The 24,763-nt window shown below is 48.8% G+C and overlaps 1 protein-coding gene across 2 annotated transcripts in view; it reads right to left on the bottom strand.

The window, feature by feature from the left end:
• The window catches only part of map3k21 (mitogen-activated protein kinase kinase kinase 21), a 93,316-nt gene extending 77,880 nt beyond the window's left edge, over window positions 1-15,436 (bottom strand). For both annotated transcript variants that reach the window (XM_078229464.1, XM_078229465.1), the window contains exon 1: window positions 14,521-15,436. In XM_078229464.1, the coding sequence (XP_078085590.1) occupies window positions 14,521-15,316 (796 nt within the window). In that variant the 5' untranslated portion in view covers window positions 15,317-15,436. The remainder of the gene's footprint in view (window positions 1-14,520) is intronic.
• Window positions 15,437-24,763: the final 9,327 nt, after the last annotated feature.

Here is a 24,763-nt window from a genome sequence, read left to right as displayed (position 1 = left end):
AATTAAAGCCTATTTCACAATAGGCTCATTTTTAAATGATGATGGAATTCAGTGCAGTAAATGTAAAGGTGTTGAATAGCACAGATGCATTTAAACAGAATCTAGACAAGTAAATCGGGGGACAGGAATACGAGGTTACGGAAGTTGAATTGTAAAATGCCAGCATACCCTAGTTCAGCAGAATGGCCTATTTCCGTGCAGTTAACTCGATTGGGTGGAATATTCCAGCTTACTGCAGCGGGATCTTCTGGTACCGCCGATGTCTAGACATTTTCCTGGCTTGCCCACCCCGCCGCTGGGAACCCGCCGCAGTGGCTCGGCTTCGGCAGGACTGGAAAATCCAAGCAACGTGAAGGGCTGGAAAATCCCGCCCTATGCAAAACACTGCATGCCAAGAACGTGCATTTACAATCACAATCATAGAATCATACAGTGCAGAAGGAGGCCATTCGGCCCACCGGGTCCGCACCGACCACAATCCCACCCAGGCCCACCCCCATAACCCCACACATTTACCCTAGCTAGTCCCCTTGACACGAAGGGGCAATTTTAGAATGGCCAATCCAACTAATCCACACATCTTTGGACTGTGGGAAGAAACCGGAGTACCCGGAGGAAACCCACGCAGACATGGGGAGAATGTGCAAACTCCACACAGACAGTGACCCAAGCAGAGAATCGAACCCGGGTCCCTGGCACTGTGAGGCAGCAGTGCTAACCACTGTGCCGCCCCTGGATTAGGTTTCTGTATTTGGTTTATAATTTGCAATATGAATTTTTGACATGTTGGAGAGGAACTAGAGTCTGTGGAAGAAGCAATATGAATGGACTTCATTCGTCATAGACATATTTCAACAGCTAAATTTGGTCAATGTGCCAATTTCCCAATATGAATTACTCAATTGGTCCTGTGTCTTTACCAGATGTCCGACAATGCATGACTGATATCGGTCCAAGATAACTGCAAAATGGTGAAAGTCTCAATTACTCTACCGGGGACATGAGATTAAATGAGGAAGTGAAAAACAAGAAGGAACCATGTTAATGAAAGGATAGCAGAGCTCTGGAATGAGTTGACCTCGAGGTAAAGGAACAATTAGATGGACTGTATAGAGGATTCTATGTCACATACAGTGAGATAATCGGGTCATTCTCTGTGGAGTTTGTACGTTCTCCCCGTGTCCATGTGGGTTTCCTCCGGTTTCCTCCCACAGTCCAAAGATGTGTGGGTTAGGTTGTTTGGCTATGCTAAATTGCCTCTTAGTGTCAGAGGGATTTGAAGGGTAAATACGTGGGGTTATGGGGATAGGCCATGGGTGGAATTGTTGTCAGTGCGGGTTTGATGAGCCGAATGGCCTCCATCTGCACTATAGGAATTCAACGATTCTAAGATGGGTAGCTAGAGCAGATCCCTGGAAAAGGGAGCTAACTGTTGGGTCTAAAAATCTTTTTCTGTTCCCAATATATCTTTAACTCAGGTGAATCCTAGTGATTTTAAGAGTTCATTTTTGGTTTGGCTGCAGATAGGGTTTAGAAGGGGGGTATATATCAGACTGAAAGCAGTGTCTCTCTTTCTTCTTGATTTTGGAAATTCTGCTGGTCAGCTGGAAGTAAGGCTTCTTGCCTTCCTGGAGCAGAGAATCTGCTGAGACCAGAATCTCTCCCTGGTGATCTGGGAAGTTGTTCTGACTTCAAACTGTTCTGAGGGTAACCAGAAGGGTTGCTACAAGTTACAAGCTGAGAAGTCAGGGTTTCAAGTCTCCAACCAAAGGACTTAGTTCCAGTATCACATGAGCATTAGTCTTTGCTGTGTTAAACCTGTGGAAAGGGTTTTTTTTGTTTGTGGGGAGTTTTGTTCGATTGGAACATCTTGAGATTTATCTGTTAAGGGTTATACATGTTCATGGTTGTTTTGTTTTTGTTTGTAATTGATAAAAGTTATTGCTAATTTTCTTTCCATACATATTAACTACATTCCTAAATAAACTTTTTCGGATAAAAGCTCCCTAGTGTGTCATTTCACCCGAGGTGAAACATATCATGCTTATCCTCATGGCACGGTGGCACAGTAGTTAGCACTGCTGCCTCACAGCGCCAGGGATCCAGGCTCAATTCCGGTCTCGGGTCACTATCTGTGTGGAGTTTGCACATTCTCCCCGCGTCTGCGTTGGTTTCCTCCCACAGTTCAAAGATGTGCAGGTTAGGTTCATTGGCTATGCTAAATTGACCTGAGTGTCAGAGGGATTAGCAGGGTAAATGCGTGGGGTTACGAGAATAGGGTCTGAGTGGGAGTGTGGTTAGTACAGACCCGATGGGCCAAATGGCCTCCTTCTGTACTGTCAGGAATCTAGGCAAATTCAAGATGCAAAACTGATGATCCAGGTGGATTCCATAAAACACTCGAGTTCCTGATCTGAACCATAACAATACAAGGTAAGGCAGCAACACAAACAATAACAGTCTTAAACATAATTAACAACTTGTGCTCACACGCATCAGGTGATGTAGCAAAACATGGAACTGCACCCAAGCATTTGGAAAACTCTTGCGCAAATTTGCATTACCTAGAACTGAATGTCTCCCACCTCCCTCAATAATTATAGGATTATTTAAGAAAAGATCCACGATACAAACAAGTCATTGCCCACCTGCAGTAAGATTGCTGATCTCAGGCACAGCGTACTATTCAGCAATCAAACGAGTTGGAGGAGGGGGAAATGGATTTCAGTGTTCCCAATGAAAAAAAATGGGATTTGCTAAAAAAAAAATCACATCTGGCTCTCTCAGAAATAGTCACTTGAGTCACAACTGTGGCACCACATACCAAACATAAGGTTTGATAATTAATGTGAGTCGGCACAAAAAGAAATTGGTGCACAAAGGAGAGGGAGAGAAGGGGAAATTCCAAGACATGGTGTGGTCACACATTAAGAAGTTTAACAACACCAGGTTAAAGTCCAACAGGTTTATTTGGTAGCAAAAGCCACACAAGCTTTCGGAGCTCCAAGCCCCTTCTTCAGATGAGTGGGAATTCTGTTCACAAACAGGGCATATAAAGACACAGACTCAATTTACATGAATAATGGTTGGAATGCGAATACTTACAGCTCATCAAGTCTTGGAACCATGGAATTTGCCTAGATTTGACTTGATTAGCTGTAAGTATTCGCATTCCAACCATTATTCATGTAAATTGAGTTTGTGTCTTTATATGCCCTGTTTGTGAACAGAATTCCCACTCACCTGAAGAAGGGGCTTGGAGCTCCGAAAGCTTGTGGTTTTTGCTACCAAATAAACCTGTTGGACTTTAACCTGATGTTGTTAAACTTCTTACTGTGTTTACCCCAGTCCAATGCCGGCATCTCCACATCGTGGTCACACATGCCAATGTTGTTGTAAAGTACACTCTCATACGATGGTTGCTGTGCTCTGGTCCCCAGTGCCCCCTCATTCCACAGGCAACATCACAAATCCAAACAGAAGTAAAATGAAGAGAGAAGAAACAAGAGAGACAGCTGAGTAAATAGCTTCCTAAGCTTGCCCTCCTTGCTGTGTGTATTTTAAAGAGAGACAAAGCATAAATTAAAAGAAAGGAATCCCTACTCTACTCTTAAATTCCCTATTCCCTCAAGAAAGTCTCACAACACCAGGTTAAGGTCCAACAGGTTTATTTGGAATCACGAGCTTTCGGAGCGCTGCCCCTTCCTCATCAGGTGAGTGGCCACTCCGTAAGTTCGTGATTCCGAATAAACCTGTTGGACTTTAACCTGACGTCGTGAGACTTCTTACTGTGCCCAACCCAGTCCAACGCTGGCATCTCTACATCATGGCTACCATATTCCCTCATGTGGCTCATGTTTTTGTAACAGCAGGCAGGGCTTTGGTGCCTCCTCACGGAGGCTATTCTCTATTGGTGGGCCAGGACAATGAACCTCAGCCATATAATAAACCATGGAACCCACCAAAACCCACCAGTGCAGTCATCTCATATCAGTCTTCAGATGACTCTTATAAACCACACAAGCTTTTCAGTGAAACCTCCAGTAGAGAGTGGTGGGTGCAGAGGCATCTCGGCACTGAGCAGAGTTGTAAACTGCTTCATCTGGGTACAGGGAGAATCTGGCATTTGAACAAGATGATTGATGCAATAGTCATAGAGGCCAGTCTTGCGTCACCAATCACCCTTTATTTACAGTGTGTTCAAAATGCCGTTCAGTGGTTACAGAGCACAGGTTAGCCCCGACTCTTTCAACTGCCGGCGTGAGTGCAGCCAGCTGGCTTTGATTTGATTTATTATTGTCACATGTATTAGTATACAGTGAAACGTGTTGTTTCTTGTGCACTATCCAAAGCATACCGTTCATAGAGAAGGAAACGAGAGAGTGCAGAATGTAGTGTTACAGTCATAGCTAGGGTGTAGAGAAAGATCAACTTAGTGCGAGGTAGATCCATTCAAAAGTCTGATGGCAACAGGGAAGAAGCTGTTCTTTTAAACCCCCCTCCCCCCCCACTGCTCTTTCCCTTTTGGGTGAGTCTCCACTCACCAAATAGGGGAGCTCATATTCTACAAGGCCCACAGGGAGATGGACTGATTAGTCCCTGCGAGGCCATCATTACATCCCTCCCCCTCAAGTCCATGTCTTTCCCAACACCCCTGCCACTTAGCGATCGGCCTGGGGTCGATTAGAGGCAGGACCAGATCGGGGGATGTGAAGCAAATTGGAGACCTTCACTTCCAGCGGGAGCGCCGTAAAGCCACCGACTCTGGTTCTTCTTGAGGTCTCGCTTCAGCAGGGGCGCCGGTCTCTCCCACTTCCATCTCAGAATCCGTGTCCTCATCACCAGAGGGGCAGGCAGGAGGGCGACTTCCAATCGTGGCTTGATGCCAGCAGCGGCCAGCCCCATGGCTGGTAATGAGGCCTGTACCGACACAGGCCCCCTACTCCTGAGATGGTCTAGCTGCTTCCTGACAATTTTGCCCTGGACTTGAACCTTATAAGACATGGGCCCGTTATGATCTTGGAAATCTATCAGAGGCTGCCCCCAAGTTCCTCAGGTGGACCAGGTTGCCGGTTTTGAACGTTCTTTCCATTCTTACAGAATCATAGTTCTTCTAGTTCTTTTATTGGGACTCCACCCTCCCTGCCAGGTTTGGGAACAGTTGGCTTCAGCTTGTCTGAAGCCTCTGTCCCATTATTAATTCCCCTGGGGCAATTAGTCATTGTTTGAAGGGTAGTTCTGTAATCGAATAAAAATCACACCAGTTTAATCTCTATTTATTGTGTTTATTAGTCACAAGTAGACGTACATTAACACTACCACGAAGTTACCGTGAAAATCTCCTCTAAATGCTGCAGGTTGCTTCTTCAAGCCGAGTTTAAACGCCTGCACCGCTCATTCAGCCAATCCATTCGATGACGGTGGACTGGGTGCTGTCCTAATGTGTTTGATTCCATTGGAAAGCATGAGATCTGAAACTCGGTGCTAATAAAGGAAGTGCCATCGTCAGAGGCCAAGACTTTAGGTATCCCATGCATGCAGAAATATTGCTGTAGTTTTTCAATGGTAGCATGGGAACCCATGCGATATATCTCCAACCATTTGAAATACGTATCAACCATAATTAAGAACATGGAGCCCAAAAAAAGGCCTTGCAAAGTCTACAGGCATTTGCACCCAGGGCCTCTCAGGCCACTCGGATGGATGTAGGGAGGCTGGGGGAGGGGCAGTTTTTGATGTTCTTGGCACAACTCTCATTGTCTGACCAAGTCGGTAATGGCTGCATCGTCACCGGCCCACCATACGTATCTCCTGGCTAGCATTTATATCTCCAAAATCCCAGGGTAGCTGTGGTGTAAATCCATAAGAAACGGACTCACCCTGGCGAGGGACAACTACGCAGAAACTTCAGAGGATGTTGTCATCCTCAACGCTGAGCGGGTCTTTCTTTGTCCAGTAGAGTTTCATTTAACCCGAGGGCTCTCCTCTAAACCTCCCATGTAATATTGTGTTTTTGATTTAGATAATACTGGGTCTGTGCGTCCAGTGCTGGATTTTCCTCACAGACACCAGTAAGGTGTCCACAAAACTGCGGTTCATCACAGCCTCTTCGTCAGCAAGTAGCTGGTGTCAATGCATCAGTGTTAGCTATCAGGGTCCTGGGGCGGTGCTCTAGGGGGCATTCACAAGCTGCCAACAACAAGACCCAATGCTGTATCCCGGCAGAGGCAATACAGGGGTGGGGAGGTATTGCCTTAAAAGTCACAGCAATGGTTTATGCTCAGTTACAAAGAAGCGTTTACAATAGGCGTTTGACTGGATTTTTTAAAAAAACACCGAAGTCAAATGCCAACCCCTCTTTCCCGATCTGGGAATACCTCCCCTCAGCGTCCTGCTAGAAGCAGGCGCAAAAGGCTTCTCAGTTCCATCCACTGATGTGCCAGTACCATTCCACCCTGTACAGAGAGTCATCACATGTCAAGACAAGGTCCTTTTTGGGGTCAAAATGGACCAATAAATTAGAGGACTAAATTGCTGTTTAACACTGTTGAAAGCATCCAGCTGCGGAATCCCCAAGACCTCCTTCATGGCCCTCATCTTGTCCTCCACCGGATGAAAGTCGTTGCCATCTACCCGATAGCCCAAATAGGGCACAACACTTGCTTGGAAGACATAGTTTTCCCTTTTCAGGCGCACCCTGAACACGGGAAGTTGCCGTTAAACCTCTTCCAGATTCGCTAGATGTTCACATTCCAAAGTTTCAGCAACCAAGACATCATCCAGGTACACCGTTACCTGAGGTAAACCTTGGAGCATGTTCTCCATGACCCGTTGAAAAATGGCACATGCAGACGAGACCCAAAGGGCAGGAGGAGTGTACTGTATAGGTCTTTGTGCTTATTAATTGTCACTTTTGGGAAGGCTTGTCCAATTTAAGTTGGAGACACGCATGGCTCAAGTCCAACTTCAGAAATGTTTGACCTCCAGTTAACCTGGTGTACCAGGGTATCAAGCTTAGAAACCCTATCGACAGTAAACTTATAGTCTCCACAAAGTCAGATCGACTTATCTGGTTTAAGGACAGGAACAACAGGTGCAGCCCAATCTGCGAACTGCACGGGATTTATTATGCCCAACTTTTCCAGGAGTTCTGGTTCCGACACTATTTTTTCCAATCGGAAGTATGGAACTGGACTCACTCTAGAACACTCAGGTGTCGGGGGTCAACAAATGGGCGGCACGGTAGCACAGTGGTTAGCACTGCTGCTTCACAGCTCCAGGGTCCTGGGTTCGATTCCCGGCTCGGGTCACTGTCTGTGTGGAGTTTGCACATTCTCCTCGTGTCTGCGTGGGTTTCCTCCGGGTGCTCCGGTTTCCTCCCACAGTCCAAAGATGTGCGGGTTAGGTTGATTGGCCAGGTTAAAAATTGCCCCTTAGAGTCCTGAGATGCGTAGGTTAGTGGGATTAGCGGGTAAATATGTGGGGGTAGGGCCTGGGTGGGATTGTGGTCGGTGCAGACTAGATGGGCCGAATGGCCTCCTTCTGCACTGTAGGGTTTCTATGATTTCTATGAACATAGATCTTAGCTTTGGCTCCCCTTATTTTCCCAACCTTTTCTTGGGAGACTTCGGGGTACTTGTTGTCGGTGCAGACTCGATGGCCAAAGGGCTTTTTCTGCGCTGTACAACTCCATAACTTTGTACAGTCCACTGCACCCAGCCTGAAGATCTCCAGCCAGTTCACCCAATCTCTCCCCATAAGGCTAGGTCCTTATCCCTGTACGATGGTGAGTGGAAGTCGAGCTGATTGCAGCCAAATCACTAGGGTTGCAATGGTGCCCCTTATCTGCAAGCCCCCGTGTAGGTGGCCTGCCTGCTCTGTGTTTTTTCTAAGTTCAGGAGTTGAATACCAGCCTGGAGAGAATCATGTGTCTGCCCCTCAATAATGGAGATTGCAGCCCACATATCCACTTCCCTTTTTAATAGGTGGTCATTTACTAACAACTCCACCATTATGGGAACAACCTTTGTCATGGAGATGTGGTTTAACTGCATTGTCCCTGTTTCTGGCTGTGGGCCTACCTGAAAGGTACGGTCTGTTAATGACCTTGGCCTTTTTTATGAAATAGAACGCATTTTGACTGTCCCTATATCTCGGCCTCGGTTACGGTCTTCTGCAGCACTTGCAATAGTCTGTCATCTCGCATGTACAACCTTCTGGAATACGCTCTGAGTTTGAAGGCTGGCCCTGTCCTTCCTCGACTGCCTGGTGATGCGACTCAGGCTTCACTGATGGAAGGGATCCTGGGATATTTTACCAATACCATGGCTCTCAGTAAAGGGATAAATGTTGCATGAGATCCCTCCCCCCCGCAATCGGAGGACACTGCTATCTGATGTCCCCAGTAGTTCCTGAGCTCCTTTCTCGGCATTCTCCAATGATAGAGCTATCCCAGTGGCGTTCTTTAGATCCAAACTGGGTTCTGTCAATAATTTTGTTTCGATTGTCACATTGTTAATTCCACAGACCAGTCTATCTCGGAACATGTCATTCAGGTGTGGCCCAAATTCACAGTGCTCTGCCAATTTTCACAACCTGGCCAGAAGTGCGGTGACAGATTCCCCAGGGGTTTGCCCTGCTGTGTTAAAGTGGTATCGCTGGAGTATTATGGAAGGTTTCGGGTCATAATAGCCTTTAACCAAGTCCACCAATTCATTAAAGGTTTTGGAGTCGGGAACAGCTGGATAGGTCAGGCTTTTGACAACAGTGAAGGTCGGGCCCCCGCATGCAGGATCACTTTTTGCTCCTTGGCCCCCTCAATATTGTTGGTCCAAAGTAGTAACACATGCGCTCAGAGTACTGGGCCCAGTCTTCCATGCTTGCATCCTAGACTTCAAGTTTACCAAAAAGTGGCACCTTTCTTACCCGAGGATTACTTGTCTGGACAGTAAAGATGATCTGGAGGGAAAAAAAACTCGCTTTACTCCTTGTCGCTAATATAACAATCTTACTGAGGCCAGTCTTCCGTCATCAATCACCCTGTATTTCCAGTGTGTTCAAGGCGCCATTCAGCAGCTACAGATCAGTCCCAAGTCTCTTGACTGCTGGCTTGAGAGGATCCAGTTGGTTTTAATCTCTCTCTCTCCCTCTCCCTCTCTCTCTCCCCCCCCCCTTGCCACTGCTCCTGCGCTACTGGGTGAGCCTCCACTCACCTAACAAGGGAGCTTGTATTCCACGAGGCCTCCGGGGGGATCTACTGACGATTCCCCCGTGGCCTTCATAACAATTGTTAACTAGGATTCAGACTCCAGACTAACAACTCAGTCCCAATAACTGCACCTTCCTTTCTACCTGTGGAAAAACGGCATCCTCAGACCATCTTGTGAACCACATCACATTACTCAGCTTGGCACTGCTTTGAACTGCCCAGATTTTATTTGGAAACTATAACAGATATTTTTAAAAATAAATCTACAAACCACTCAGCATTGTGAAGCCACGTGAACCACCTCTCCCCACCAGTTAAATTACAACCTATTACTCACCCTCATTCATAATTCTATACACACAATTTAGAATGTAATTAAATGGGACACAATGTACTATGACTACTAGACTCAATAATAAATATTCCCTGAATTACATCAAGGCTGAAAGAATTTCTTTGTACATTTCTGGTCACAATCAGCAGCAACATTCAACATGTTCACTGGACCATGCCATTGGACTATTCCAAAGACCTTCCGAACCCAATCAACAAACATTTCCACAGATACTTTCAAAAAGCACTCAGAGCCCATGGCACTAGTATACATGTTCCGTATATATGTTCCATCTTATTTGCATTGAGATCTGAAATAAAAATTAAATGCTGGAAAAACTCAGCTGGCCTGGCAGCATCTGTGGAGAGAGAAACAGAATTAACATCTCAAATCCAATGCAATCCCTCTTCAAAACATTCCCCGTACTTGTTACTGACTCTTTAGTCTGACGCCATCACTGAGTAGCACCTTTAAATGGAATATCTCACCTTTCCTGTAACGCTGCCTACTTGCTAATTAAATAACCTCCGCTTTACTGTTTACACATGTTTCAATACAGGGTCAGAAAACCCAAGCATTTGTAAGTATTTCCCCACTGCCTGCCTTCCTCTTTCCTAAAATTCAATGTTGCTACCAACTTGCCCCATTCAGAAATATTTGACAGGAGTCATGGAATTAGATAAATGGTAGACGCGTGACAAAATAATGCAACGGGAATATAAAGATCCCAGAAACAAAGTCGCAGCAGTGGGAAGTAATGCACCACGGCACAGATTCCGCACAGACATTGACCCAGTGAGGCTTGGTCAAAGATGCAAGTTTTAAAGTGTAGACAGAGTCAATGGATGGGAGGCTGTAGTTTATTGTGGCCTTGGACAGAGCAGGCCCCTGGCCTTGCATGAGGCCGCTGTATGGTCCAGTCTATAGTCAGCTGAAGGCAAGGCCGCCAGTGGGCAAGGGCCTCTGTGTTGCAGAAACACAAGCCTCTCAGCATTAAAGGTTACTGCAGGAAGGGACAAGGCCACCGAGGGATGTCATTATAATAAGAATTTTCAAAATTGAAGCATTTGGGTACAGGAAGTCAATCATGCACAGGGCGAAAGGTGAATAGGGCTCGCCAATTATTGTATGGTGGAAGATGGGAGGCCAGTCAGGAGAGTAATGAAAATTTGGGTCATGTGGTAATGAGTATGGATGAGCAACAGATGGCTGGGGCAGTGGAGTAAACTACCTTGGAGATGATACAGGATTGGAAGTTTCAGTCTTTCCAACTGTAATTGGAGGAAACATTGTTCCACACAAGAGTTGATGTGGGACCAGGCATACCGAGATACACAGACATAAACAACAAAGAATTCACAAGCATATATCATTGAAAATAAACAGATCAGAACTAAGATAAAAAAATCAAGAAGTGAAAGGACCCACCAGATAAAGAGTAATACATAAAGCAGTCCCAAGTTATCATAAAAATAACTCATCCATTTTTCAAACTACAGCAGCACCAATCCTCAGCCAAGAGTGCTGAGTGGATGATCCATCTTGGTCTCCTCCCAAGATTCCCAGAAATACAGAAGTCAGTCTTCATCCAATTCGATTCACTCCACATGATGTCAAGAAACGGCCGAAGGCGATGGGCCTTGACAATATTACAGCAAAAGTACTGAAGACCTGTGCTTCAGAACTAGCTGAGCCATTAGCAAAACTGTGCAGCTACAACACTGGCATCTAGCCGGCAATATGGAAAATTGCCCATGTACGTCCTGTGTATAAAAGGCAGGATAAGTCTAACCCAGCCAATTACCATCCCAGCAGTCTACTCTCAATCAAAGTGATGGGTCATCCACAGTGCTCAGGTGACACTTACTCAGAGACAACCTGCTCATTCACACTCTCGAGTGCTGCCAGGGCAACATAGCTCCTAGCCTCATCACACCTCATTATCACAGTACGTTAACGATCTAGACATTAACACCAGGTATAATCAGCAAGTTTGCAGATTACGTGAATATTGGTGGTGTGGCAAATAGCAAGGGAAAGCCTTAGATTACAGGATGATATAGACTGGTCAGACAGATAAAACAGTGGCAAATATAATTTAACCCTGAAAATTGAGAGGTGATGCATTTTGGAAAATTCAAGGGAACAGTCAATGAATGGTAGGGTGCTAGGAACTACAGAGGAACCTTGGGGCACATGTCCATAATCCCTGAAGGCAGCAGGACTGGTTGATAAGGCAGCCATTATTAGCCGAATATAAGAGCAAGGTGGTTATGATGGAGCTATATAAAACGTTTGTTTGGCCACAACTAAAGTGCTGTGCCCAGTTCCTGCCACCACACTACAGGAAGGATGTGATTGAAGTAGAATGGGTGCAGAGTAGATCCACCAAGATGTTGCCTGGGCTCGAGCGTTTTCAGCTATGAAGAGAGGCTGGATAGGCTGGGATTGTTGTATAGACAGTAAGGAGTCTCACAACACCAGGTTAAAGTCCAACAGGTTTATTTGGTAGCAAAAGCCACTAGCTTTCGGAGCGCTGCTCCTTCGTCAGGTAAGTGGGAGTTCTGTTCACAAACAGGGCATATTAAGACACAAACTCAATTTACAGAATAATGAATAATGATTGGAATGAGAGTCTTTACAGCTAATCAAGTCTTAAAGGTACAGACAATGCGAGTGGAGAGTATGCCCTGTTTGCGAGCAGATCTCCCACTCATCTGACGAAGGAGCAGCGCTCCGAAAGCTAGTGGCGTTTGCTACCAAATAAACCTGTTGGACTTTAACCTGGTGTTGTTAGACTCCTTACTGTGTTTACCCCAGTCCAATGCCGGCATCTCCACATCATTATTGTATAGAACAGAGACAGCAGAGGGGAAGCTCATCGAGGTGTACAAAATTATATGGGATATAGAGCAGGTCAGCAGAGGCTGGGAGTTCTGTGAAGAGTAATTCACTTCCTGACTCCCCAAGCATGTCCACCATCTACAAGGCACAAATCAGGAGTGCAATGGAATACTCTCCACTTGTCTGGATGAGTGATGCTCCAACAACACTCAAGAAGCTGGACACTCTGCAAGGCAACACAAGCTCAGATGATTGGCACACCACCCATCGACTCCAATATCCACTCTCTCTGCAACCAACGCACAAGAGCAGCAGTATATACCAACCGCAAGATTCATAGCAGGAAATCACGAAGACAGCTTCCAAACCTGCAACCTCTACCTAGAAACACAAGGGCAGAAGATGCATGGGAACATCACCGCCTGCAAGTTCTCCTCCAAGCATAGACCGTCAGGACTTGGAACTATACACCATTCCTTCACCGTTGCTGGGTAAAAATCCTGGAACTCCCTCCCTAATAGCGCTGAGAGTGTAGCGACACCACACAGACTGCAGTAGTTCAAGAACGCAGCTCGCCACACTCTCAAGAGCAATAAAAATGCTGGCCTAGCCAGCGATGCCCATATCCCAGATTAAATAAATAAATTTGATCCACTTCAAACATTTTATGCAAATCCAACCCATCTATAACTATGTCTCAAACTCTGACCATTTTTACTACTGTAGGAAAATGCTATAAACATGGCAGAGAGCAAGTGATAACATGACTGCATTCTACTCCAATCACAACTGAAAATGTACTACAATGTTACAAAATCTTTCAAAATTCAGATCGGGCATCATTTGGGTCGACAGAGAGAAGATGTTTCAACTTGTGGCGGCATCCAAAAGCACAGGTACAAGCTTCAAAACTAATACATCCAAAACATATTCAGGAGAAAATTCTTTATCCAGAGAAGTGGAGAGAATGTAGAGTTGCCAGAGGAGGATGAGGCAATTGACATTGTTAAACGAAGGGAAACATATAGATAAATATATGAGGGAGAAAGGAATACTTAGAACAGTACAGCACAGGAACAGGCCCTTGGAAGAATATTTTGACTGAGTTAGGCTAACATGGGTGTAAAGCGGCTCATGTGGAGTGTAAACATCGGTGTATATATAGACACCCCATCCATTTATAACACTAAACAACTGTGACATTGTTCACCCCGCATGCAATATTGTTTTCATTGAGCAACTCATTTATAACATTGCCTAAAGCTCCAATCCAATTACTGCTGTTACGAAACTCTTACGTACGCTAATCCACACAAAATGTATACGGCTCTAACTCATCCTATCTCTCTCCTTCTTCCATCAATATAGTTCTGGCAGCCCCCTAATCTTTTATAGCTCTCAATCTCACCCTGAGCTCTGACATATCACTATGTGCAAGGCAATGATCCCACAACACAGTGATGACTGCGCCCCAAACACACAGCAGGTACAACCAAGGCCTCTGACCAATACAGAGCAGTCACGGCCAAGGCCCCTGCCCAACGCACAGCTGGCACAACAGAGGGCCCTCTCAACATTGTATACACAGCCAAGGATGCCCTGTGTACATAATCCAGGAGACCCCCTCCCCCTCCGTGTAGACAATCCAGGAGAACCACCCCCGTGTACACAATTCAGGAGACCCCTGTGTACACAGCCCCCCCCCACCCGCTCCCCGTGTACACAGCCCCCCCTCCTCTCCCCGTGTACACAGCCCCCCCTCCTCTCCCCGTGTACACAGCCCCCCCTCCTCTCCCCGTGTACACAGCCCCCCCTCCTCTCCCCGTGTACACAGCCCCCCCCCTCCTCTCCCCGTGTACACAGCCCCCCCCCTCCTCTCCCCGTGTACACAGCCCCCCCCTCCTCTCCCCGTGTACACAGCCCCCCCTCCTCTCCCCGTGTACACAGCCCCCCCCTCCTCTCCCCGTGTACACAGCCCCCCCTCCTCTCCCCGTGTACACAGCCCCCCCCCACTCCCTGTGTACACAGCCCCCCCCCTCTCCGTGTACACACCCCGCCCCCCTCTCCCCGTGTACACAGCCCCCCCTCTCCAGTTAAAGCTGTCTCTCCCCCCCCCCCCCCCCCCGGTACTCACTGTTGCTGGATTTCAGGTCCCGGTGGATGATCGGCACGATGGCCTCGGCGTGCAGGTAGCACATCCCGCGGGCGATCTGCACGGCCCAGTTGACGAGGGTGCGGGGCGGGATGCGGCGGCCGGCCAGGGCCCGGTTGAGGGGCCCGCCCTGGGCGTACTCCATGACCAGGCAGAGGTTGGGCTCCTGCAGGCAGACGCCGCGCAGGGCGATGATGTTGCGGTGCCGGAGCATGGCGAAGAGCCGGGCCTCCCGCCGGGCGCTCTCGGCCGTGGCGCCCGCCTCCTCGTCGGGGTCCCGGCGGGCCGCCTTGACGGCCACGGGCTGCCCCCGCCAGGTGCCGCGGTACACCTTGCCGAAGCCGCCCACGCCGATGATCTCCTGCAGGCTCAGCTGGCTGAACTCGATCTCGGTGGCGGCCTGGGCCTCCCGGCCGGCCTGTCCCGGCAGCTCGGCCGCCTGAGGCCGCCCCCGGGCCCGCGCCGCCGGCCGGCTCACGTAGTTGGCGGGGAAGATGCCGACCCGCTCGCCGATCTTGCCCGTCCACCAGCCCTCGTCGCCCGACACCTTGGCGTCCGTGGACAGCACCTCCAGCACATCGCCCCGCCGCAGGCTCAGCTCGTCCTCGGCGCTCGCCTCGTAGTCGAACACCGCCGTCCAGAAGGAGCCGGCCCCGGGGCCCAGGCCCATGTCCCGGCCGCCGCCGCCGTCAACTCCCACATCGGGGCTGAACAAGGCCTCCAGCGGCTCCATAGCAACCGCCGCCCCGCAGCCGCCGCCGCCTCCAGTCGCGCTCATGGGCCCAGTCCCAGCGGCGCAGCAGAGGCGGCGGCTCCCTCGTCCTGCCTGCCCGCCGCCGCCCACTCCGCCAGCCGCTCCGGCTCCATGGACTCGGCGCTCCGTCCCCGGCCTCACTCAGCGCGCGCGGGGTCACTCCCGGTCACCGGCACGCCCCGCCCCCTCACTGCCATTGGCCAGCGTTAGCCCCGCCCCCGACTGCCATTGGCCAGTGTCAGCCCCGCCCCTGACTGCCATTGGCCAGTGTCGGCCCCGCCCCCTCATTGCCATTGGTCAGCGTCAGCCCCGCCCCTTCACTGCCATTGGGCAGTATAAGTCCCGCCCCCTCATTGCCATTGGCCAGTCTCAGCCGCGCCCCTGCTCAGGACACTGGCGATTGGCCAGGTATAGCCCCGCCCCTGCCCACCGCACTGCCATTGGGCCAACTCCGACCCGTCCCTTTCGCAAGGACACTGCCATTGGCCAACGCTGGACATGTGTGTGTGTGTGTGGGGGGGAGGGTCTGGGATGGGGGGAGGGGCTGGGAGTATGTGGGGGGAGGGGCTGGGTGTGGGGGGAGGTGCTGAGAGTGTGTGGGGGTGGGGCTGGGAGTGTGTATGTGGGGGCTGGATGTGTGGGGGAGGGACTGAGTGTGTGGGAGAGCGGCTGGGAATGTGGGGCTGGGGGTGTGTGGGGAGGGGCTGGGTGTGTGTGGGGAGGGGCTGGGAGTATGCTGGGGACGGGCTGGGATTGTGAGGGAGGGTCTGGGTGTGTGGGAGAGGGGCTGGGAATTTTGGGGGGGGGGTTGGGGGTGTATGCGGGATGAGCTGGGAGTGTGTGGGACTGGGGCTGGAAGTATGTGGGGGGGGCTGGGAGTATGTGGGGGGGGGGGCTGGGAGTATGTGGGGGGGGGGGCTGGGAGTATGTGGGGGAGGGCTGGGAGTGTGTACGGGAGGAGCTGGGAATGTGTGGGGGGCGGGCTGGGATTGTGAGGAAGGGTCTGGGAGTGTGTGGGGGAGGGTCTGGGTGTGTGGGAGAGGGGCTGGGAGTGCGTGGGGTTGGGGCTGGGAGTATGTGGGAGAGGGGCTGGGAGTGTGTGTGGGAGGAGCTGGGAGTGTGTGGGGGGAGGGGCTCGGAGTGTGTGCGGGAAGAGCTGAGAGTGTGTGGGGGAGGGGCTCGGAGTGTGTGCGGGAGGAGCTGGGAGTGTGAGGGAGGGTCTGGGAGTGTGAGGGAGAGTCTGGGAGTGTGTGCGGGAGGGTCGGGGTGTGTGGGAGAGGGGCTGGGAGTGTATGATGGCTGGAAATGTGGGGGAGGGGCTGGGAGTGTGGGGAAGGTGTTGGGGGTGTGTGCGGGAGGAGTTGGGAGTGTGTGGGGTTGGGGCTGGGAATATGTGGGGGAGCGGCTGGTAGTGTGTGCGGGAGGAGCTGGGAGTGTGTGGGGGAGGGGCTGGGAGTGTGTGTGGGAGGAGCTGGGAGTGTGTGGGGGAGGGGCTCGGAGTGTTTGGGGAGGGGCTGGGAGTGTGTGCGGGAGGAGCTGGAAGTGTGGGGGAGGGGCTGGGAGTGTGTGGGGGAGGGGCTGGGAGTGTGTGCGAGAGGAGCTGGAAGTGTGGGGGAGGGGCTGGGAGTGTGTGCGGGAGGAGCTGGAAGTGTGGGGGAGGGGCTGGGAGTGTGTGCGAGAGGAGCTGGAAGTGTGAGGGAGGAGCTGGGAGTGTGTGGGGGAGGGGCTCGGAGTGTTTGCGGAGGGGCTGGGAGTGTGTGCGGGAGGAGCTGGAAGTGTGGGGGAGGGGCTGGGAGTGTGTGCGAGAGGAGCTGGAAGTGTGAGGGAGGGGCTGGGAGTGTGTGCGGGAGGAGTTGGGAATGTGTGGGGGAGGGGCTGGGAGTGTGTGCGGGAGGAGCTGGAAGTGTGGGGGAGGAGCTGGAAGTGTGGGGGAGGGGCTGGGAGTGCGTGAGGTTGGGGGTGGGAGTGTAAATATTGGGTTGTGAAAGTGGAGGGATGTGCCCGGGGCAGCAGCCGGGAGCTTAGGCTAGGGCTCTCACTTCGTCCAGCATAAGTTATTAACCGGTCAGATCTGTCACTCCCTCCAGAAAGATTTGCATTTACATAGCACCTTGTGCAACCACTGGACATCCCAAAATGCTCTTGAGCCAATGAAGTATTTTTGAACTACTAAACCGTGGCTGACATGTCTCCCCGCTGGCAATGTCATTAGCTCCATCCAATTCACAAATAATCCTTGCCTTAGGTAGAGTTTGACCCACAAATCTGCCTCACGCAAGAAGCACAATTTTTCCAGGCATTACAACAGTGACAGCATCTCACAGACAACAGGTTTGTAGAGCACCTTTCACACACTACAGTTAAGAAAGCCCATCAAAGCCTCTACTTTCTCAGGAGGCTAAGGAAATTTGGCATGTCCGCTATGATGTCCAAAGATGTGCGGGGTAGGTTGATTGGCCATGCTAAAATTGCTCCTTAGTGTCCTGAGATGCGTAGGTTAAAGGGATTAGCGGGTAAATATGTAGGGATATGGGGGTAGGGCCTGGGTGGGATTGTGGTCGGTGCAGACTCGATGGGCCAAATAGCCTCTTTCTGCACTGTAGGGTTTCTACGATGACTCTCGCCAACCTTTACAGATGCACCATAGAAAACATTATTTCTGGTTGTAACACAACTTGGTATGGCTCCTGCTCTGCCCAAGACCGCAAGAAACTACAAAGGGTTGTGAATGAAGCCCAGTTCATTACGCAAACCAGCCTCCCATCCATTGAGTCTGTCTACACTTCCCGCTGCCTCAGGAAAGCAGCCAGCATAATTAAGGACCCCATGCACCCTGGACATTCTCTCTTCCACTTCTTCTGTCGGGAAAAAGATACAAAAGTCTGAGGTCACGTACCAACCGACCCAAGAACAGCTTCTTCCCTGCTGCCATCAGACTTTTGAACAGATCTATCTCGTATTAAGTTGACCTTTCTCTACACCCTAGCTATGACTGTAACACTACATTCTACACTCTCTCCTTTCCTTCTCTGTGAATGGTATGCTTTGTCTGTATAGCGTGCAAGAAACAATATTTTTCACTGTATAATACATGTGACAATAATAAATCAAATCGAATCAACAAGGTGGCTCAATGCTCTTTATTGCCAATGAAATATTTTTAAGTATACTCAACATTGTAATGTAGGAAGCATGGCAGTCAACCTGCAGGCTCCCACGAATAGCAACATGATAATGACTGAGAGATAAATATGCTCTTCTCCAAAATAGCATCTTTGGATCTTTTACATCTACCTGAGAGGGGCGGATGGAGTCGCGGTTTAATATTTCATCTAAAAGATGGCACCTCTAACAATGCGCTCACTCAGTACTGGAGTCTCAGCTAAGTATTTTGGGCTCCAGACTGGAGTGAGATTTGAACCCACTGTGTAAACATAAATATAATTGTTGACAGGTCAGTGTAAAATGTTGGGGTGAGCTAGTGGGGAAAACAAAATGTTTCCCTTTTTTGTCACCCATTGATGTGGGGAATTTCTAACCAGTTAATAAGGTTTTTGGACAGTAGACATTAAGGCACTGACAGAGCTACCAGCTAACAGATAAATGATTCTCAAGAGAATAGTTTACACACATTGCAGTAAGAGAATTAAAGAAGTAATTATGACTTAATACATATATGCTGATATTTTAAATGTATTTTAAGTACTGTATGAATCATTGTCCACTTTAGCCGAAGGCAAGTTACTGCAAGGTGTGATGGTAAAGGTGAATAGTTCAGAACTAAAACCCTGGGAACCCTATAGTTAGCAAAATTCATATCAGAAAGTTTCTTATGCGGGATCACATATTGTAACTTCATAAATTGGCATATTCATCGTCCAGACTCAGAATGGGAGCATGCCCGGACGTGTCTATCCAGTTTGGCAATGATCCAGTGGGAACAGTCACTTTGACCCCTATAGTGAGTGTCTAGGGTAACCTGGCAACGGGGAAGTGACTTTAGCCAAGAAGGGAGTTAGCGTCCGGATTTAATGGATGAATGAGATATCATTATTCTGGATGGTGAGATGCAATTGGCTGAGGTGCATGACAGGATGATTATTGATATTTGTATATTAAAGATGATTGATTTTAAGCTAATGTAAGACAAGAATGATTGTTAAGAAAACCTATAATTGATCTGTTTAGAATTGTAAAAGTCAGATCTATTCAGAGTGGTCTGGCTGCACCATCTGAGAGCTGACTCGACCCTATGATGATCTCCTAGCAGCTGCTAGTTAAATAAAGTTACGTCTTTGGTTCAGAAACATTGGATTCACGAGTCTTGTATTGTCTGAGTTTTCCTGACAGTACTGGTCACCTCGGGTACCCACCAACACCTGTCAACAACACTTTCTAGTCCTGGATCGGTAGATTGGTGGAATCCCTTCAGTTGCACGCACAGGGGTTTTGAAGCATGAAAGACAATTGTTTGGACATTATTTTTTATGCCCAGGCTTGGGATTTGTTTTTATTGGAAGACAGAGAATTTGCTTCACTGCATCTCACTGACCCGGACTTCCAGGTACTGATACTTGGGCGGCATGGTGACAGTGGTTAGCACTGCTGCCTCACAGTGCCAGCGACCTGGGTTCGATTCCCAGCTTGGGTCACTGTCTGTGCGGAGCCTGCACATTCTGCCCCGTGTCTGCTTGGGTTTCCTTCGGGTGCTCCAGTTTCCTCCCACTGTTCAAAGATGTGCAGGTTAGGTGGATTGACCACGCTAAATTGCCCCTTAGTGACGGGGGACTAGCAAGGGTAAATGCATAGGGTTATGGGGATCAGGTCTGAATGGAATTGCGGTCGGTGCAGACTTGATGGGCCGAATGGTCTCTTTCTGCACTGTAGGGATTCTATGATTATCTATGATGTGAGTCAACAAGCAGAACGGAGGACAAAGAGGTCTGAGGTTTAAAAAATCATTGTATTTGGGGACAGAAAACTATCTTCCACAGGTTAGCCTCTTACTCAAGTTGATACATAGAATGTATTAGAACCTCAAGTGATTCTACAGTATCATCATGAAAAGGACAACCTCAACATTGCAATGAGAACATTGGGCAGCATGGTGGCACAATGGTTAGCACTGCTGCCTCACAGCGCCAGGGAGCCGGGTTCAATTCCCAGCTTGGGTCACTGTCTGTGTGGAGTTTGCACGTTCCCCCTGTGTCTGTGTGGGTTTCCTCCGGGTGCTCCATTTCCTCCCACAGTCCGAAAGATGTGCTGGTTAGGTGCATTGGCCGTGCTAAATTCTTCCTCAGTGTACCCGAACAGGTGCTGGAGTGTGGCGACTAGGGGATTTTCACAGTCACTTAATTGCAGTGTTAATGTAAGCCTACTTGTGACACTAATAAATAATAAATAAATAAAGATAATCAGCCCAGATAAAATCCTGGATCCGAGAGAGAGCTCGGAGAGGTTGATGTTACTCTCCTTCCAGTACAAAAGTTGAAGAGGACATTCAGTATAAATATTCAAAATCATTAATAGTTTCAAATTGAACTAATTCATGGTTTCCACAAGAGAGACATGCAAGACCCAAGCTGACAAGGAAAGGCATTGCACCTGATCTTGATCTGATGCTTGATCTTAGCTGAACCCTAACTTTTTTTTAAAAATGTTTTACTCCATTCTTAAAGTTACAAAGCCAGTGCTCAGAATGGACCAGGCAAACCCAAATCCATCTTCTTGCTCCAAAAACCAAATTCAAATCCAATTGAATCCAACTCAAGGTCCCCACAAGATAGACAAACAAGATCCAAGCTGACAAGATAAGGCACTGCACCCCATCTTGGGCTTGGTACAAGCTTGATCATAGCCAAAAGGCCTGAATCCTGGCTGAACTGGTTCTCTCACTCAATAATTTCTCCTTTAACTCGTCTCACTTCCTCCAAATAATAGGCGTGGCTATGGACACCCCATGGGTCCCAGTTATGCCTGTCTCTTTATGGATTATGTAGAGCATTTCCTGTTCCAGTCTGACCCTGGACCCCTCTCACAGCTCCTTTATCGGTACATTGACAACTATTTGGTGCCACTTCATGTCCTTGTCTGGACCTGGAAAGATTTATCAATTTTGCTTCCAATTCCACCCCTCTACCACCTTCACGTGGTCCATCTCTGACACTTTTCTTCCCTTCCTTGACCTCTCTGTCTCTATTTCTGGTGATAAACTGTCCACCTGTATGCATTACAAGCCCACCGACTCCCACAACTACCATGACTACAGCTCTTCATACCCCATGCCATGTAAGGACTCCATCCCATTCTTTCACTTCCTTCGCCTTCACCACATCTGTTCTGATGATGCCACCTTCTAAAATAGCACTGCCAATAAGTCTTCCTTCTTCCTCAATCACGGTTTTCCACCCACTGTGGTTGACAGGGTTCTCAACCACGTCTGATCCATCCCCTAGGCCACTGCTCTCACCACCTCCCCTCCCTCCCAGAACCAGGATAGGGTCCCTCTTGTCCTCATTTTTCACCCCAGGTCTCCAGATTCAAAGGATCATCCTCCGCCATTTCTGCCAATTCCAGCATGATGCCACTACTCAACACATCTTCCCCTCACCCCACTGTCAGCATTCCGCAGGAACCACCCTGGTCCACTCCTCCATCACCCTCTGCCCATTGAACCTTTCCATGTAATCGTAGAAGGTGCAACACCTGCCCCTTTATCTCCTCCCTGCTCACTGTTCCAGGTCCTAAACGCCCTTTTCAGGTGAGGCAGCGGCTCCCAATGCGGTCTACTCTACATCGGAGACCAAACGCAGATTGGGTGACCACTTTGCTGAACAACTTCGGTCCGCCCGCAAGCAGGACTCAGATCTTCCTGTCACTTGCCACTTCAACACACCACCCTGCTCTCCTGCCCACACGTCCATCCTTGGCCTTTTGCAATGTTCTAGTGAACCCCAACGCAAACTGGGGGAAAAGCACCTCATCTTCCGATTGGACACCTTACAGCCTTCCATACTGAACATTGAGTTCAACAACTTCAGAGCGTGAACTCTCCACTCCACCTTCACCCCATTTCCATTTATTTTACTTCATCTCATTCATCCATTTTATCATCCTTCTTTCTCACTTCAATTTTTCCACTTCTACATTCCAGCTCTCCTTCTTGCACACCCCCCACCCTGCTCTGCTCCCCCACTGCCCTGCCACCCCCCACCCTGCTCTGCTCCCCCACTGCCCTGCCACCCCCCCCCCTCCCTCCCTCCCTCATCCCCATCCCCCCAGCTCCTCATAGTATAAAGCTCTGCTGATTCTCTTTGCTCTCAGCTCTGATGAAGGGTCATCTAGACTCAAAACATTGGCTCTATTCTCTCTCCACAGATGCTGTCAGACCTGCCAATTATTGGGTGGCTTACTTTGCCATTACAGATAGCATTTAAGAGTCAACCACATTACTGAGTTTCTGGTGTCAGATGTCAACCAGACCAGGTAAGAATGGCAGATTTACACTCCTGACTGACAGCAGTGAACCAGATAGGTTTTACGATAATTGGGTAATTTCATAATCACGACTAGAATTACTTTCTAGATTTTATTAATTGAATTTAAATTTGCCCAGCTGCTGTGGTGGGATTTGAACTCATGCCTCCACAGTCTGGATTTCTGGATTACTAACCTAGTAACATTAACACCTAACTGCTGTCCCACACGATAGTGTTTCTACACATGGGCACAAATAAAAAGCAATTCAGCTGTTGCAAAATTCTTTTGTTTCTTGCTCTTTCTCAGTTTAGTGGATGGGCATATAGGTGCCAACATATGGAGGGTAATTTTAAACCAAACCACCCAGTACAAAGTGAGTGTGTTCGAGGCTGGCACCTGTTTTACATTCTGCCCTATTTTGCCCTCCATTGACCCCAGTTCCCATCTGGCAGGGTTTTCTTTCAAATGTGTTCATCGATGTGGGCATCACTGGAAAAGCCAGCATTTGTTGTCCATTCCTAAAGTTTTTTTAAGTTCATTCGTGGGACATGGGCGATGCTGGCTGGCCAACATTTATTGCCCATTCCTAGTTGCCCGAGGGTAGTTGAGAGTCAACCGCATTGCTGTGGCTCTGGAGTCACATGTAGGCCAGACCAGGTAAGGACGGCAGATTTCCTTCTCTAAAGGACATTAGTGAACCAGATGGGTTTTTCCAACAATCGACAATCGTTTCATGGGCATCGGTAGATTCTTAATTCCAGATGTTTTTTTATCACCACCTGCTGTGGCGGGATTCGAACCCTGGTCCCCAGAACATTAGCTGAGTTTCTGGATTAATAGTCTAGCGATAATACTACTAGGCCATTGGCTCCACTTTCTTGAACCCCTGCAGCCCATGTACTGTATGTACACCCACAGTGCTGTTAGAAAGGGAGTTCCATGACTTGGACCCAGCAACAGTGAAGGAATGACAATATGGTTCCAAGTCAGGCTGGTGTGTGTCTTGGAGGTGGTGGGGTTTCCATGTGTCTACTGCCTTTGCCCTTCTAGATGGTAGAGGTCACGAGCTTGGAAGGTGCTATCAAAGGAGACTTGGTGAGTTGCTGCAGTGCATGTTGTAGATTGTACAAACTGCTGCCACTGTGCATCCATGGCGGAGGAAGTGAATGTTGAAGGTGGTAGATGGGGTATGACTCATGCAGATTCCTTTGTCCAGGATGATGTCAAGTTTCTCGAGTGTAGTTGGAGCTGCCCTCATCCAGGCAATTGGAGAGTATTCCATCACATTTCCTAACTTGTGCCTTGTGGGTGGTGGACAGGCTTTGGGGAGTCAGGTGGTGAGGCACTCACTGCAGAATTCCCAGACTCTGACCTGTTTTGGTAGCCAGTGTTTATGTGGTCCAGTTAAGTTTCTGGTCAATGGTAACCCTCAGGACGTTGATGATGGAGGAGATACAGCAACAGCAATGCTGTTGAAGATATACAGAAAGTTAGAATTTCTCATTGGAGATGGTCGTTGTGAGGCAACTTTCCATTTACCAGCCCAAATGTGAGTTTTGTCCAGATCTTGCTGCAGGAAGGCAGGCACAGAATGCTTCATTACCTGAGCAGTTGTGAATGGAACTGAACATCAGTGAATGTCCAGCATCGATGAAGCAGTTGAAGGTGTTTGGGCCTACGTCACTGTCCTGAGGAACTCCTGCAGCAATGTTCGAGAACAGCCATGATCATCTTCCTTTGGGCTAGACATGACTCAAATCAATGATGGGTTTCCCCCCCTCATTCCCGTTGACTGAGATTTCACCCAGACTCCTTAGTGCTACACTCGGTCAAACGTCAACACCATCATCTCAACCCTCCTCTGGAATTCAGTTCTGTTGTACCATGTTTGGACCAAGGGTGAAGTGAGATCTGGAACCGAGTGTTCTTGGCTGAACGCAAGCTAAGAATCAGTGAGAAGACTATTTTAACGAGGTTAAAATTGACTGATTG

The sequence above is a fragment of the Mustelus asterias genome, chromosome 15, assembly GCF_964213995.1.
Source record: "Mustelus asterias chromosome 15, sMusAst1.hap1.1, whole genome shotgun sequence".
NCBI lineage: Eukaryota > Metazoa > Chordata > Chondrichthyes > Carcharhiniformes > Triakidae > Mustelus > Mustelus asterias.
Note: the sequence above shows the minus strand (reverse complement) of the source record. Positions and strands in the feature narration are given on the sequence as shown.